The sequence below is a fragment of the Heptranchias perlo genome, chromosome 27 (assembly GCF_035084215.1).
Source record: "Heptranchias perlo isolate sHepPer1 chromosome 27, sHepPer1.hap1, whole genome shotgun sequence".
NCBI lineage: Eukaryota > Metazoa > Chordata > Chondrichthyes > Hexanchiformes > Hexanchidae > Heptranchias > Heptranchias perlo.
In genome coordinates, this window is record NC_090351.1 from 15,973,173 (window position 1) to 15,990,684 (window position 17,512).

General features: G+C 42.7%; 1 protein-coding gene across 2 annotated transcripts in view; it reads right to left on the bottom strand.

The window, feature by feature from the left end:
- The window catches only part of LOC137344429 (synaptotagmin-B), a 536,286-nt gene that overhangs the window by 256,346 nt on the left and 262,428 nt on the right, over positions 1-17,512 (bottom strand). For both annotated transcript variants that reach the window (XM_068007395.1, XM_068007394.1), the window contains one exon: positions 6,216-6,258. In XM_068007395.1, the coding sequence (XP_067863496.1) occupies positions 6,216-6,219 (4 nt within the window). In that variant the 5' untranslated portion in view covers positions 6,220-6,258. The remainder of the gene's footprint in view (positions 1-6,215; positions 6,259-17,512) is intronic.

The window sequence follows — 17,512 nt, forward strand, 5'->3', positions numbered from 1 at the left end:
TGGAAGCTGGAAGGATAATGTTAATGGAAATGAGTTGTTTTCCATGGAGTTTATGGCAGGCGAGTAATGTAAATGAATGTATGCACAGAATGCATTATTGGCTGAGTAGGATTCATATTTTTTTCTGCAAAGTGTAATCGTTTGGTGAAATAATCAATGAGAGACCCCTCAATAATCAATGAGAGACCCCTCAATAATCAATGAGAGACCCCTCAATAATCAATGAGAGACCCCTCAATAATCAATGAGAGACCCCTCAATAATCAATGAGAGACCCCTCAATAATCAATGAGAGACCCCTCAATAATCAATGTGTGCCCTAATCCCAATTGGCCACAATATGTCCCTGAACAGGCCAGCAAATGAAATAATTCAACCATCGCTTAAGATGGTCTTCATTAGCCTTCGAAGAGCATCAAAGTTCTCCCACTGAGGTCCTTAGCAACTGCTCCACTTATGGCAATAGCAGGATATAATTAGGGTTTCTCATTTTGAAGTCAAAAGGGCAAAATTCAATAAAAACACCAAAATCTAGAACGCCTCGATGTAATACAAACATGACCAAGCCTTTGTTCAAATTCTGTAATTCAGCTGTTTCTGAAAAATCTAATCAACACTCATCATGAAGGCTCGCAACTTTAGACAAAGCACATACAGATCAAATTTTTTTTTTGTTCAAATAGAATTCTTATACCTGTGAATCTATCAACTGATCAGTTCAGTGCTAATAACTGTAATTATAAAGCACTCAACCCAGACTAAAATGTTCGTATAAGCCAAGTATTGTCTGTTAGAGTATTTTGACAATAAAACTGCATGAGACAATTCTCACCTGCTGGTGTCCATTAACATGCTTGTACTGTTACCTCAATCCAATGATATAGGTCTAAAGTTACAACAGAGATACCAATTTTTTTTAAAGACTCTTTTCCCATCTACTTTAGTTTTATTGTTAGACTATGCAGGTGGGTGCTAAAAGTGGAACAAGTATCAAAGAATTGTTTTTACGCAATGTATGTTATCATGAAATACATTTAGTATGTAACCACACATATTGTACAATTTATAAGTCTGTATCAGGGACTTTTACTGGGGATAGCCACAGACACTCAGTATATTAAGGTGGTTAGTTGGAGAAATGTGTATTTTAAGCCCACAGCTCACTTTTTGTTTGAGATGTCTGGGAACGGGCAAGCCGCCTTCCCCCAGAGAGATAAGAGGTCAAGCATTTGATGAGGTTATGTGCTTTGCCATTGTCCTGAGCAAGGTAGCATCACTAGCCCATCTCCTCTTGATGAGGTTAAGTGTCTTGCCATTGTTTCAGCAAACCGATGATGTCAGGTCAGGTGCCGTCCAGTCGGGATCCCTTTTGTCAAGCTGATGGGCTACATCTGGCCTCGCTATCTGTGCTGAGGGTGTTTAATCAGCTCGCCACAGGACTTCCTGCTAAACAGTGTATAAAAACACAGCTCAAACAAAGGTTCAGCGTAAAGGATCCCTCCGGAGCTGCAGACCAGAGTTGTTAAGGCGGACATGCTGGCAGGAGCCCAACGCCCGTGTCCAAAGAAGGCAGGATCCGTGGGATCCAAGAGGGTGGGGGCCTTGAGGACCGCAAGGGTTGAGAGGCCAAGGCACCACCTCTACCCAGAGTGGAAGTGGATAATATATCTCCAGTTTCCATCCTGTAAACTGCTGCTTAAATAATGAGTGTATTGAACAGTTCTTCATAATAAAGTACGTGCCGTCGTAACCAATTGGGGTCGACTCGAATCCTTTGGAACCAGGAAGTGAGTAGCGGAGCAGGGGCTCCCTAAGCGGTCACGTAGACCATATATATATTCCCAACACTATCAAGTATTCATCTCCAGCTTGGAACAGTGGGTAGATGGACTATGTAGCCTTGGTTCTGGATTCCTCCATGACCCACCATCAGGGCCACTACAACTGCTTATCAGCAAAACAGTTTACATAAGCAAGTTGAATGGTATTTGTTTTTCCACAACTTCAAATTGAAATACTTAAGGATGAGATACCCCCTCCAGTGATCTAGCGAAAAACTGATTAACCTTAACCAACAGTCAGAAATAAGCTTGAATATCAGGCTGCCCTCGGACTTGAGCATAACGCTTTCTGGTTGGAAATCAATTGTCCAACTGTTTTAGCTACTGGGCAATGATTACTTATTACAACACTTTAAAAAAACTCACTCCAAACCCCTGCGGCTGCAAGTTCACATCCTGCATGGCATTTCAATTCAGTATCAATATTTATGTTGATCCGGAGTTCTTGGTAACGCTGACACGAAATACTGTGCAGTAGCTATATCAATGTTTTAAAAGTTGCCTCATAGTAGGTGAACCTGTTGGTTCAAATTGTGAAAATCTCTGTGAAAGCAAATGGTAATACAGCAAAACCTCTGCAAATGAGAAGAAATGAGATTAAAAAAATGTTCTTTGTTATGCTATGTTACGTTATGGTCTCTTGAGCATCCCCAATTTTAATCGCTCCACCATTGGTGACCATGCCTTCAGCTGCCTTGGCCCTAAGCTCTGGAATTCCCTCCCTAAATCCCTAGGCCTCTCTATCTCTCTCTCCTCCCTCTCCTTTTTTAATTTGCTCCTTAAAACCTAACTCCCGTGAAGCGCCTTGGGACATTTTATTACATTAAAGGCGCTATATAAATGCAAGTTGTTGTTGTTGGCATTGTTTTAAAATAGCATCTTCTGGCATAACCCAGTTCAAGCAAAGCTTGTTCTTCTCCAAGTCATTCAGTTTATGCTACTGTATTGGGTTCTCTCTTCCCAAATCTGAGCTCAAACCAAGCAAAGTGCACAAAGGATTATCCGCAAATAATTGCCAATTCCTTATATATAGAAAATAAGAAAAATCAGAGCTGCTAATAACTTGCCACTGATTTTTCAAAACATTTATACTTGACAATTTGCTTTCATTACACATTATGCACCCAGATGACAATTCTAATATGAAAACTATCTAAATTATTGTTTTATTTTCTCTTATCAATTTTCTTCACCAATTTCTTCCCCTCTCTTGCACGCCTGAAAGTTTTGATGACTTGGGTGGCTGACATCCTTGAGTACTTCATCCAAATAACCATTGTTCATGTGTGTAAGTCTTGGGAGTGAGAGTCAACAGGCTATTCAACTGTAGGGAATATTACCCCAAAGCAAAATTATGTCCTCAACATACTTTCACACTTTTGCACTGCCAACAGGGATAGTGATCAGGTATGGGTAACCTCGGTCTTTTTTTCCTGCTTAACCCTAAGAGCACTGAGGCCAATTATCAGGCCCGTACCCCTGCTAAGCCAACTCAGTACAGATCAATCTGACCTGTTGATTGCTTCCTGGCCTGTATAGCTCAGCTACTCAATGACTAGACTTGCAATGCCATTGGGGAGCCATCAACAATTTATAATCATTCTCACTTGTATATATGCTCAAGGATTCTGCAGTGCATGTCAAAAGATAGTGACAGATGGATTAGTTATGCTGCGAGAGTTTATTCACAATGTATAACACTTATTAAGTAGAATAAATACATTGGGCCAGCAATCGTGCAGTGCAGCAAGGCAATGCTCACCGCAGCTCCTGCGAATTTAATTAACGAAAATACTTACTGCGGGCTCTGTGGCATCCAATTGCTTGAATTTGAACTTTAAACAAAATCTGCGCTATCAACCCAGCCTCTGAGCAGCGTGAGTTGCCGCAGAGCAGGAAAAGCCTGTGAGGAGAAGACACGCCCACAAAATCTGTCAGGAAGTGAAGTCACGCCCACAGATTCAGGCTGCATTGCTCAAACAGGCAAGCGGACTTCATTCACTTAAAGTTAATATTCTAGATGTCATTGTAAATAAAAATTTTAATTTTTTTTAATAAAACATCAAAGAAATAACTGAAAGTAAATTAAAGAGACCGAAGGGAAAAATTAAAAAAAACTAATTTTTTAATTTAAAATTTTTTTTTAATGACCAAAAACAATTAAAATAAGAAGTAATATGAGACTCTATTATTTTTTAAAGTTAATTTTTAGTTGTTTGGCAGTAATAAAGAATAACCACGCTGTTAAAACCTAGTTTAGACCTGGTGTTTTTAAGCGTACCTGTTTGGTGGTGTAATTAGTTACTTTCCAGCTGGCAGACAAGCAAGTTGACGCTTTTTCAATGATTTCTCTGATTGCAGCGTGCGACGTCCCTTTAATTCGAAGCTGTCATATCGCCGGCGAACCTCTAGGTGCAAGTTCACGATTTCTGCGTTTTACTGCGTATTCGCAAATGCGGGAACTTGCCCCTTTAATTCACCACTAAAAACTGAGAGCGCTGTTGAGCTCCACCATTATTTCCAGGGTGATTTCTGGCCCATTGTAACTTTTTATAGGTTTCATCATCAAGATTACGTTCCAATTTCCACACTTTCTCCTTCAGCTGGGAGCATCATTTGGGATGGGTCATAGAGTTCCAAGGGTCATGTCAATTTAGTTTCATGATGGTATGTTGCTATGTGATGGGGGCTATTCCTTTTTTTTGCTCCTTTGTCCCTTAGGCCACACACCCTGTACCCCATTTGACAGGATCTTCTTTATGACCATGGGAATGCCACCATCTCAACTAATTTAATTTTGTCATTTCCCTAGTTGGGGAAATTTTGAATTTCATCTTAGTTATAACCCCAAGCAATTTCCCTTCGTACCCAGTGGCTACATAACATGATTGCACCACCTTAGCATGGGATACAGCTGAGTAGAAATATCAATCAAGGTTGAAAATTGAGCCTAGGTCTTCCAGTCAATGATGCATCCACATGGCCTCCTAAGCTGCAATTTTTATTTCAGTTACAATGTAACTGCATAAGCTGTGAATCCATCTTTGATACAAATTGAAGTAACGGTGCTTCAAGGCCTAAATCCTATATTTACAAAGAACTCATAGGCGCCATGTATATGCACACTTAGACAAAGGAATGTATGTATCAATAAAACAGGACATAGCCCGAGGCTGATACATTCTACTCAACAACTAGCCTGTGGAAAACTTTTGTCAGTTTTTCTCAGCTGAACAACAACAGACCTCACCAGTTTGCAAATAAAATTAGTATTTATTTGTCCATCTCTGATCCTTCATGGCTTCTCTCTGGTTTCTGACCCTTTGTTGGCGGTGGCTTTGTTCATCTATATTAGAGGCATATTTTATCCATTTCCCTTTAGTTGAAGTTTCTGTATTTTTTTAAAATTCTGTTCACCAGTCAATAATAGAGAGGTAGAGAGAGAGAGAGAGAGTCTTTTTTTCAGAGGATAAGGGCGTACTTGATGAAACTGCAATAAGTAATCATTAATCAAACAGGAATGAGATTCAAATTGAAGCAGAAACCTAAGTTTGTCCAAACTGAGCAATTTTGGAATTAATGGGTGTAAATAGCTTGAAGAAAATACAGTCATGTCATGAGTGATATATTTATCATATACAACATTGTTGTCAATGACTTTCTATGACATTTGAAATAAGTTTCTGACTGATTTTTTTGTGGTTTTGAATCTCAACACATCCAGTTGAAGCTATTTTTGTAATGTCCCCTTGTCATTGCAGTGTCATACCTTTGAACATATGAATTCCATTTCCACTGTTATCTCTCCACCTTGTGTTGAATGTTTTTGTATCTGAGTGTGCAGGATTCTGTAAATCTTACACAAATTCTGTTACTGTGCCTGTGACATTAAACACCTACAGGCCCTCCTCATCTGCAGCTAAGATCTCTACATCCCCCATACACATCTTATGAATGAATATAAATAGAAAAAAAAAAGTGTACCTTACAAAATAACAGGTGGACAGGAATAAAGTGCAAATGTGTATGGGTCCTTTATTGGATTGGAACTTGTGTGTGTTTTGGACCTTAAAGTGATCCTCTAACCCCCCAGTAGCATAAATGTAACATGTTTGTAGTCAGCTTCCATAAACGAACAGTTCAATACCACAGTAATGTTTGCAGAGAAACACATGTTTTAAGTCTATGTACATTAATTGTTTTTTGTCATAGAATTCCATGAAGTAAAGCTTTTGCCCACAAAAGAATCCACAGTCATTGATCAAAATTTGGAGAAATCTATTGCCCAACGAACAAAACCTATATCTCATGTATTTGAACATATAACTTGATTTTTTTTAATACAAGAGATAGAAAAGGCAGAGAAACACTTACACATAGCGCTGCAGGTCAAAGACGATTCTTTTCACTGGTTCAGCTGAATGGAAAAAGAAAAAGGCCGTTTATACAGTAATCAATAAAACTACTGAAGCCTAATATTTCAGATCTAATCTTACATTGCACTATTCAGCTTTGATTGCAGTATAATTAGACTGCTAAAAACTAGAGAAATTGATGTCCCATTACCATTGCTACTTTCTGTTGTTACCATGGTCAAAATCACTACAGGATTTTACTAAACCTCATGAAAAGTAAATGTTCTGAAATTGCCATGCTTTTGACAAATTGCTATATTGCATTTGGAAACATTTTGTTGGGAAGTACAGTTTTCTGAAGTCAGTTGATTCTGAGAGTTTGGCAGCGGGTCAACCATTCCAGTACCAGAAGAAGAGGGAGGCACAATCAAAAGGACAGAACAACCCTGAGGATTTTTAAAAAAAGTTCAGTATATGTTCTCCATGAGCCGGTTTGATGGAAAATGAGCTACAGGGCCTTAAAAGGAGAGGAGCCCATTATTGCGGCCTCTCTGCTGTTCCAGAGTATACTGCCACACCTCTCCTGGTGATTCTGGGGTTGGCAGTGGCAGTGGCAGTAGGGAGGGAAATCAGACAGGAACCCGGGTCCCAACTCTTTGTTGTCATTTACATGTGGTAGGGTGGTACGGGCTTGGGCAGCAGACTTTCTTTCGACAGGAAGGGGAGGGGCAATCCAGGTCTCCGGTGGTAAGAGCGGGATGAGACATTCGACCTCCCCATCCAATTTCCTCTCATTTTCCTCTGCTATACTGCCTAGGAGGGGAGAAATCTGAGGGAAAGTAAGAGTGGGTCAGGTTGTGAAATGTCATTTCCTTTGGGCATGAGTTTAACACGGATAAACGGGTGGGTTGCGGACGGTGGGGGTGTGGGGGGGGGGCAGTATAATTTTTTAAAATCTAAAACCCGCCCCCAACTCATCCATTTCTGGTTTTAATTGAGGCGGGACAAAGGGCGGGCGATCAACCCCCTCTTAGGAGGCGGGTCGGTCACTAAAAGCTTTCAACGCGGCTGTGGGCCTCCATTTTAACAGCTTTTTTGTTTTTAACCCCTGGGGTCCGGGATTTCCCGGATTCCCGGGCCTTCTACTTCACACCACATGAGAGGAGACGAGAAGGCTGAAACTGCAGCGAAGTGTCTTTATAGCACAGCTTGTGGGCCCAGAGGAGCAGAAGTGCTTCCCCCAGGCCCAGCAAGCCTACCTGCAGCGACTCCCTTCACGGTCTCCGACCCCCCCACGAACTGCGACCAACCCCAACGATCTATCACTCCCCCCAAGATCAACAACAACCCCAAAAATCTCTGACCTCCCCATAATCTCCAACTTCCCCCCGTCATGAATTGTGACCCTGACCCCGAAGACCCCCCTGATGACTCCCAACCCTGACACCCACACCCCCCCCCCCCCCCCCCGATGACCCCGGCCTCGACCCCCCCCCTCCCCATCTAAGACTTACCTTCTTACATCCTCTTCCTTCCTCTTCTCCCGTCCGACTGAGGCCAGCCTGTCAATCAGGCTGGTCCGTCGGGCGGGAAACCATCAAAATAAAAATAAAAGACGTCCTTACACCAAAATCGTAAGGTTGTTCGGGAAACCCGTACTCCTGGGTTTCCCATCAGGAAATCTCCTCCCCCGGCTCAGAGTCAAAATTTAGGCCCTTGTTTCCCTCAACCAGAAAGATAATGGGCAGGACTTTAATATGCTGGCAGGGGTGATTTGCGGGTGCAAAACCCGGAAGGGAATTAGGCGGGTCACGATCTGAGGCCAATTAATGCCTCTTCTGGGTTTCGCACCAGTCTGCCAACCTGATTGACAAGCTGGCTGCCGACAGGAGCTGCACATCCGAAAGGAGGGGGTGAGAAAGAGAGAGAGATAGAGACCTCATCGGCAGTTAGGATAGAGATGGCCGGGGGGGGAGCAAAGATTAGAGTGGAGACATCAGACATCAGGATCAGAGTGGAGACATCGGAGATCGGGGGTGGGGGCAGGCAACATCGTTTATAAGGTATGTTTATTTACATTTTTTTTACAATGGGAAATGTAATTTTATTTAATTTCTTTATTTTTCACTGATCCGGCACTTCCTGCCTGATTTCACCAGGCGTGAATCGGAAGCCGTGGGAAAGCCGCCCAGGTAACATTAAAATCTTTTTAACTATCCAATACACAAAAAATAAACTATCTCAATGAGGTACATCTGCCCCTTTAATTTTCCGCCGGCCGGATTTAAGTGGGGGTGGGGCTTCCTGGTGACTGCTGTACGCATGCACACAGATTTGCCTGAGTCTCATTCAGAAATGTGTGGTTTCCAGCCGGGATGTCTGCCCGCTCTCAAAAACAGCAATTTTGATTGTCCCCCTGACCCCAACCCACCCGTTTTTCCCTTTTAAAATCCTGCCCAGTGTCACTAAAATGAGAAACTAATGGTGGCTCAGATTGAGGGCTGACAACATCATTGAAACAGGGGATTGGAGTGAAGGCAATTCTAAGACCTGCATTTTTTTGCATTCTGGGTGGGAGGCCTTTCTAAAAATTTTAAAGACGTCTCCCATGGGTGCACTTTGATTTCATTCTCACTTAACCTGCCAATTTTTAAATCCAAGATGTTGTTTGTTCAACTTTTGCACTGCGTGGGTGATTCATTTCCTCTACCAGACTTCAAGTTCTAATCAGTTAAATGCTTTCCACATTGCTCAATAAGGTACTTTATAGAAAACAAATTTATTTAGGACACGTTCAATTGTGCAGAGCAAATATGTAGATGAAGTACCCAAGTCCTACAAGATCAAATGATGACACATTGCTGATATACACAAATGACATCCTAGTCCAAGCCAAGTACATCCAGCCAATGCCTGGCAAACCTGTAGGGTTTCATCAAAGATGTCCATGGCAAGGTGAACAAGGCAGATGAATTGGATGTTATGCAGTGAGATTTGTGTCATGGAATGGCAATAGAGTTCTGAATAGAAAATTGATTCAAAAACAGGTAATTAGAAGCTCACTTAATATGGAACTTACTCAAATTGGAAATGGATTACAGGTGGATCACTCCAGGGTTGGGACTAGGGACTCCTGTAATTTATCGATCGACAGATAAATTACTTGGATGAGGATATCAAAAATGAGATCTCCAAGTTTACAAATTATACAAAAATTGGAGGCAGAGATAATGAAGATAAATGCAATTAGTTTCAGAAAGATTGGGATCCTTTAGGTAGCTGGGCCAATAGATGGTAAATACAGCTCAATGTAGATAAGTGTAAAATAATGAGGTTGGGAACAAGGAAGCAAAGAGGGAGTGGGTTAACTGGAAAAGGTATGGAATGGGCTGATAGAATCATAGAAATTTACAGCATAGAAAGAGGCCATTCGGCCCAACGTGTCTGTGCTGGCGGAAAAAAAGCCATCCAGCCTAATCCTACTTTCCAACTCTTGGTCTGTGGCCTTGTAGGTTGTGGCTCTTCAAGTGCATATCTAAGTACTTTTTAAATGTGATCAGGAAAAGGATTTGGGAAAAATAGTTGAAATCGTCAGCCCAATATATGGCTGCAGTAAAAAAATCAAGGCACTTTTTCAAATGGATATAATCGAAAGAAAGCGGTATTGTTGCTACATGCAGTATTGGGTTAGACGCCATGTCAAGTACTGTGTGAAGTACTGATCACTATATAATTGTAAGGATATTACAGTATTGCTCTTGAGAGCATGAAGTGTATGGCAACAATGATAATACCAGATCTCAGGAATCTAAATTATGAGGAAAGATCAAGGAAGTCAGGGCTGGTCTCTTCGGAAAAAATGAGACTTGCAGGTATCCCAGAAAATGATTGATAAATTGATCCAAATTGTTCATATTGACAAAGGATTTTAAATCTAAGGGGCATAATGTAAAAGTTAGGAAATAGCAAAATCAGCAAAACCATTTCACGCAAAAGATAACAGACATATAGGCCTCGATTTTCTGCTTGAGTAATGCAAATTCCATGGTGTAACTTGGGAGAACTTGGGTGAGAACTATAATGGGAGCCAATTTGCTGACTCCCCACAGCTTCTGGAATTTCCCACTCATATATGGGTGGGTGCATTGTAATAATATGCAAATATGGGAACTGCATCACCGAACCTATTTCCGTTCATTTGCATCATAGCAACACTGGACGCAAGGGATGCCTGCTCATTCCTTGTGTCCAACATTGAAGGGGTGGCACAAGGAGGGGAATTTAAAATTTAATGGAGGAAAAAGCCAATACAATCGATTATAGAACAATCAATTACATTAGCTTAGGTTGTAAAATTGATTTTTTTTTTAATGAAATTCAACCAGCAGCTCAGAGGCATCACTACACTGTAGAAGGCCTCCGACGCCTGCCACAGCCACTCACTACCATGTTACAGGTGGAGGCTGGGCATCCCACCACAATTATGCAAATGATCTCAAGGCAATAAAATTAGCCAAGGTCAAAGGTGCATCTTTGTGGTGGACAGAGGTCCCACCACCTTGAAGACACGCCCCAGTTCTGCTAAAGCGGAAAATCTAGGCCATAGAATAAGTTACCACTGAAGCAAATACTATAAATGGGTTCAAGAGACAATTAAATATGGGTTCTGTTGAAAGAGCTATATGGCGAGAGATAGCCTGGGAACAAACTAAAAGGAGCTGATTTGTTAGGACAGATAGTTTTATCCTATGTTCTCAATACATTATGTGGCTAAAGTACAGATGGTTATGGAAAATGTCTAGATTAAGTTACAGATTTTATTTTGCCGTTCTGAGGTGCACGAGTTAGAGGACACTGAGTTTCTTAGAAAATGAGGTATATTTCCTTTCAAGTTGTGTTTTGTTTGATAAAAATTATAAATAGCACTTAATATGCTACCTTTACCAACAGATCTATATTGACGTGCATTGCAGTAAATTGATATATAATGAAAGATTGCCATTTTACTGCTACATTTATCAATAGAAGGATGTTAGAGAGCTTTCTTGCAGCTTGAAGCTTAGCAACAGCATAGAAGAGTGAATTTGTGGGCATATTAACCATCTTTTAAAGGTCTGGTGTCAGGAAATATATAGGATTCATTTTAAAATACATATAATTATAAGAGAATCTCTAAAGGAGACATAGGGCCTGATTTTACCAGGCCTGCGGGTTTCCGGCGGGTTGGGTTTCGGGAGCGTGGTCAACACGCTCGGTGAAATTAGTGGGTTGACCGCGCGATCGTAGCAGGCAAACCACTAATTGGAATCACTTACCTGCTCCTCCGGGGTCCGCGCTGCTGGTCTTCGCGTCGGGCGGGCTGCGCATGCGCAGTACGATCTGTCAGCTGGAGGCTCTCTAGTTAAAGGGGCAGTCCTCCACTGATAGATGCTGCAACCAATGGAACAAATTACAGCATGGAGCAGCCGAGGGGGAAGGCTGCTCCCAGTTTAATGATGCCTCACCCCAGGTATCATCAGATGGGGTGAGGAGGAGGGGGGGGGACAGAGATCTTCCACCTGGTGGGCGGGAGTAAGCGGCCTGCCTCTGCCACCAAGAAGGCCTGGCTCGAGGTGGCAGAGGGGGTCACCTGCGCCACCAACATATCGCCCACCTGCATACAGTGCAGGAGGCGCTCCAATGACCACAGTAGGTCAGCCACAGTGAGAACACGTAGTCTTTCCCCTACACTCCGTCTGCCACAACACTGCCCCCACCCCACATCTCCTTCGGCACCGCCAACACTACTCTATCACATCACCCCTCACACCCACTCAAACCCCATCCTCATCTTACCTCCACCTACTCACCTCGCCAGTACTCACCCCGCCACTAACACGCAACCCAATCCTCATCTAATCTCATGGCTCTATCCCATACTCACCCTCTCGTGCATCTCCCTCACGGCCAGCCTCACTCAACCTGCCACCACCTGTGCTGCAGCCACAGGGCATGCATCACATATGTGCAGTAGGCAGCGTAAGGCAAACGTGTCGTGAGCATGAAGGGGATGCACAAGTGTGTCTGAGGGTTTGCCATGGGTGTTACCTATATTGAATTTCAGAGCAACAAACATCACACACTGTATTGGCACCACCACTGCCATGTCTCCGCGAATCCTGTCTGTTGTGTCCAATAATGCCCGCTCCTGGGTATCACTATGAGGACCCACCACTGATGCCACCCATTGTGTTACTGCAAAGTAGGTGCAGGTATATTTGTAGGGCTCTTCCGCGCGGACGACTGAGAGGCATCGGCGGTGTACCCGGCTGCACCCTGGAAGGATGCGGAGGAGAAGTTGTGGAGGGCAGTGGTGATTTTGGCAGCGACAGGTAAGCAGTTGGTGCTGGGGCCAGCCAGGAGCAGCTCGGCATGAAAGATCCTGCAGATCTCCACGACTACATGTCGAGTGAATCTGCGCCTCCGTGTGCCCTGCTGCTCGGAGAGGTCCGGGGAGCTGCGCCTCGGTCTGTGGACCCTGTGGCGAGGGTAGTGCCCTCTGCGACGCGTCTCTCTCTGCGGTAGCCCCCCCTCCTGCTGTACAGGTGGATGTGTCACAGCACTCTGTTGTGGAGCTCCACATGTCGGAAGTGGACGGCGTGGATGGCGAGGCTGGCGATGCTGTTCGCCCTCCGAGGGGGTCATGACTGCAGCTACGGCGGCCCCCATCCGCAATATGTACATCTGAGGGGGTCCGCAAGGTAGGCACATGTCTCTGGACCCCGGGGTGAGTGTGCAGGTTGGTGACTTTGACCGTCCGGAGGCGGGTGGTGGAGGCCACACTTTGTCCCAAGTGACAGAGCGGCCTCCTGCAATGGGTGAGGGTCTCCCCCCCCAACCTGTCAAATGGACCTTTGCAGCTGCCACAGGCTGACGGCTGCAACACGTCCAGTTCAACTTGGACTGTTTCCCCCAGTGTGTGAAACAGTCCCATGTTTCCCCAAAATCACACACAGTCCCTTAATCAGGTCAGTTAATGACCTGAACAAGCAAAATAAATACACTCAAGTGGCATCCCGCTGGCTTTAATTGCCTGCGGGATTCCCACCAGTGGGGGCCGCGCACGCAGCCCTGCACGTCATCGGGGAACCCGGAAGTGGTCGGGATCGTGGCGCGATCCGGTCACGTGACTGGACATCGGGATTTTCGGGGCCCCCCCGCTGGAAACCCACAGGAAACCCGACGGTAAAATCGAGCCCATAATCTTCAAAATTGTTTGGTCGACAAAATAAAGTTTGCCGAACAGTGAGATGTTACTTATGCTGAAATGTGTCATTGTCTTGCAAAACAATTATTGTAATGGAAATGATGCAGGCTGTCTCACTCTTCTCCCTGCTTATGATGAAAATATTGTGCCTTTATGCAAATTCAGGGCAATGCCAATGTAAGCAAATTGTTGGAAAATTCCAGTTTATTCCTGCCTTGGCTGTTTTAATAGATTAGGAGATGAAAAGAAAGCAAGAAGATCTGCAGGTATCCTAACTGTCACTCTCCAATCTTCTCCAATCCTATTGTGCTTTTGATGAGTCTTCTCTCTTTCCCTCTAACATTTTCAGGTTATGTTATCTCTGTCTAAGTTCAATTGAGTCTCACTCTCTGTCTCTGCCTCTGGTCAATTCTATTGTTCTTCCTCTGGTGCTCTACTTATTTGTGTCTTAATATCATTCTATCTCCATCCCTCGCTGTCTTACTTTTATCAATTTTCTCACGAAATAAATGTTCCTGTCTATCATGACAGTGTCTGCACCACAATATTGAACAGATGAAAATGAATAAAAATGTGATAAGAATGTCTGTCCAGCAATACAGAGCTGATCTCCATTACAAAAAATTGAAGAAAAATATTCCACACCCACACACAGAAGCAGTAATTGTTTCCAAATAAACAAAAACCTCTACAGCATATCAATTTCCAATCTCCCACACTGCTGCATATCTGCACAGAAATGAAAAGACTCGCTCTACTTGAATTTACAAACATGAGAACAAAATAATTTCAAAGGAATGGAGCTGCCCAAGACCAATCATTCCATTAAAAAAAAACGATAGCCTCTTTTTACAGTGTTCAACAAGAGGCAAAATTAATGAACTGCTGTTTGGAGAGGATCAGAGGTCAGCAAAGGCATAAAAATTGCATCTTTCTTTCTTTTTCAGTTAATTTTAAATAAATTTAGCATTTTTGAGTCTTTCTGTTGCAGCCCTCTATTTTCTCATAGATTCTTATCTCTATCTCTTGTCCCCTTTTTGCCACTAGTAGTGTTAGCATCATATGCAGAGACTGTAGGTAAGAAGGAGGAATGTGAAATATTGGATAGGATAAACATAGTGAGAGAGGAAGTATTAAGGGGTTTAGCATCTTTGAAAGTAGATAAATCGCCAGGCCCGGATGAAATGTATCCCAGGCTGTTAAAAGAAGCAAGGGAGGAAATAACGGAGGCTCTGACAATCATTTTCCGATCCTCCCTGGCTACAGGCATGGTGCCGGAGGATTGGAGAACTGCTAACGTTGTATCGTTGTTTAAAAAGGGAGAAAAGGATAGACCTAGTAATTACAGGCCAGTCTAACCTCGGTGGTGGGCAAATTATTGGAATCAATTCTGAGAGACAGTATAAGCCTTCATTTAGAAAGGCACGGATTGATCAATGACAGTCAACATGGATTTGTTAAGCGAAGGTCGTGTCTGACTAACTTGATTGGATTTTTTGAGGAGGTAACAAGGAGGGTCAATGAGGGTAATGCATTTGATGTAGTCTGCATGGATTTTAGCAAGGCTTTTGACAAGATCCCACATGGCAGGCTAGTCAAAAAAGTAAAAACACATGCCTTCCAAGGGAAAGTGGAAAATTGGATCCAAAATTGGCTCAGTGGCAGGAAGTAAATGGTAATGGTCAATGGGTGTTTTTGTGACTGGAAGGCTGTTTCCAGTGGGGCTCTGCAGGGCTCAGTACTACGTCCCTTGCTTTTTGTGGTGTATATATTTATGATTTACACTTAAATGTAGGGGCCATGATGAAGAAGTTTGCAGATGATACAAAAATTGGCTGTGTGGTTGATAGGGAGGAGGAAAGCTGTAGACTGCAGGAAGATATCAATAGACTGATCAGGTGGGCAGAAAAGTGGCAAATGGAATTCAATCTGGAGAAGTGTGAGGTAATGCATTTGGGGAGGTCGAACAAGGCAAGGGAATACACAATAAATGGGTGGATACTGAGAGGTGTAGATGAAGAGAGGGACCTTGGAGTGCATGTCCAAAGATCCCTGAAGGTAGCAGGACAGGTAGACAAGGTGGTTAAGAAGGCATATGGAATACTTTCCTTTATTAGCTGAGACATTGAATATAAGAGCAGGGAGGTTATGCTAGAACTGTATAAAACACTAGTTGGGCCACAGCTTGAACACTGCATACAGTTCTGGTCACCACATTACAGGAAAGATATAATTGCACTAGAGAGGGTACAGAGGAGATTTACAAGGATATTGCTAGGACTGGAGAATTTTAGATATGAGGAAAGATTGAATAGACTGGGGTTATTTTCTTTGGAACAGACGAGGCTGAGGGGTGATTTAATTGAGGTGTATAGAATTATGAGGGGCCTAGATAGAGTGGACAGGAATGACCTATTTCCCTTAGCAGAAAGGTCAATAACCGGGGGGCATAGATTTAAAGTAATTGGTAGAAGGATTAGAGGGGAACTGAGGAAATTTTCTTTCACCCACAGGGCGGTAGGGGTCTGAAACTCATTACCTGAAAAGGTGGTAGAGACAGAAATCCTAATCACATTTAAAAAGTACTTGGATATGCACCTGAAGTGCCATAACCTACAAGGCTATGGACCAAGTGTTAGAAAGTCAGATTAGGCCGGGTAGCTCTTTTTTGACCGGCATAGACACGATGGGCCGAATGGCCTCCTTCTGTGCCCATAAGTTTTCTATATTTCTATGTTTCTATCTTAACATTCATCTGATCCATTACAAAGCAACATCCTAGTGACTAAATGTTATGAACTCTCCAAATTCAATTTTTATGATCTTTGTTTGGAAAAGATTTCCCAAAGTTGTGACAAGTAGATGTCCACCTGCATAAAAGATCATACCAAGCTTGTACAGAATTATAAATGCACATAGAAATAAATGTATATGGAGTACACAAACAAGTTAGAAACCTTGATTAAACTATGTGATAGCATCACCTATGGTGTGGCTCTTTTATTGACGATTAGCAAACTGTTATGGTTCTAGCTTTTCAAATTCCAGTTTGTTTTTGCTCAAATTATCTGACTACAGTGAAATACATTTTTTATGATGTGAAATCTACATCTTTCACTTTCATTCTTGTAGAGGAGTGTAGTCTGGGGCTAACAATTAGCCTGGGTATGTAGTGAATTGTATGTAGGACTCGCACCATGACTCCAATCTTTCGACAAATGGAAAATAAAACACACTAACCAGCTTCATGTAAGTGAAATACATAAATTTATTTATTTAGGAACATGAATAGGCCATACAGCCCCTCAAGCCTGTTCTGCCATTCAATTAGATCTTGGCTGATCTGTATCTTAATTCCATCTACCCGCCTTGATTCCGTAACGCTTAATGCCTTGCTTAACAAAAATCTATCAATCTCAGTATTGAAATTTTCAATTGACCTGGCCTTAACATCTTTTTGGGGAGAGAGTCCAGATTTCCACTACCATTTGTGTGATGAAGTGCTTTCTGACATCTCCCCTGAACGGTCTAGCTCTAATTTGAAACTTATGCCCCCTTGTTCTAGACTCTCCCACCAGAGGAAATAATTTTTCTCTATCTACCTTTTCAAATCCTTTAATCATATTAAACACTTCAATTAGATCACCCCCAATTTTCTATATTCAAGGGAATACAAGCCTAGTTTATGCAACCTGTTCTCATAACTTAATCCTTTTAGCCCCAGTATCATTCTGGTGAATCTGCATTGCACCCCCTCCAGGCCAATATATCCTTCCTGAGGTGCGGTGCCCAGGGCTGAATGCAGTACTCCAGATGGGGTCTAATCAGAGCTCTGTACAGCTGTAACATAACTTCCACCCCTCTGTATTCCAGCCCTCTTGAGCTAAAGGCTCAATAGCCTTTTAAATTATCTTTAGTACCTGTCCACTAGCTTTTAGTGATTTCTGTACTTGGACCCCTAAATCTCTCTGCTCATCCACTGTTCCTAGCTTCTTGCCATTTAGAAAATACTCTGATCTATCTTTCTTAGGTCCGAAATGGATAACCTCACATGTTCCCACATGAACGCT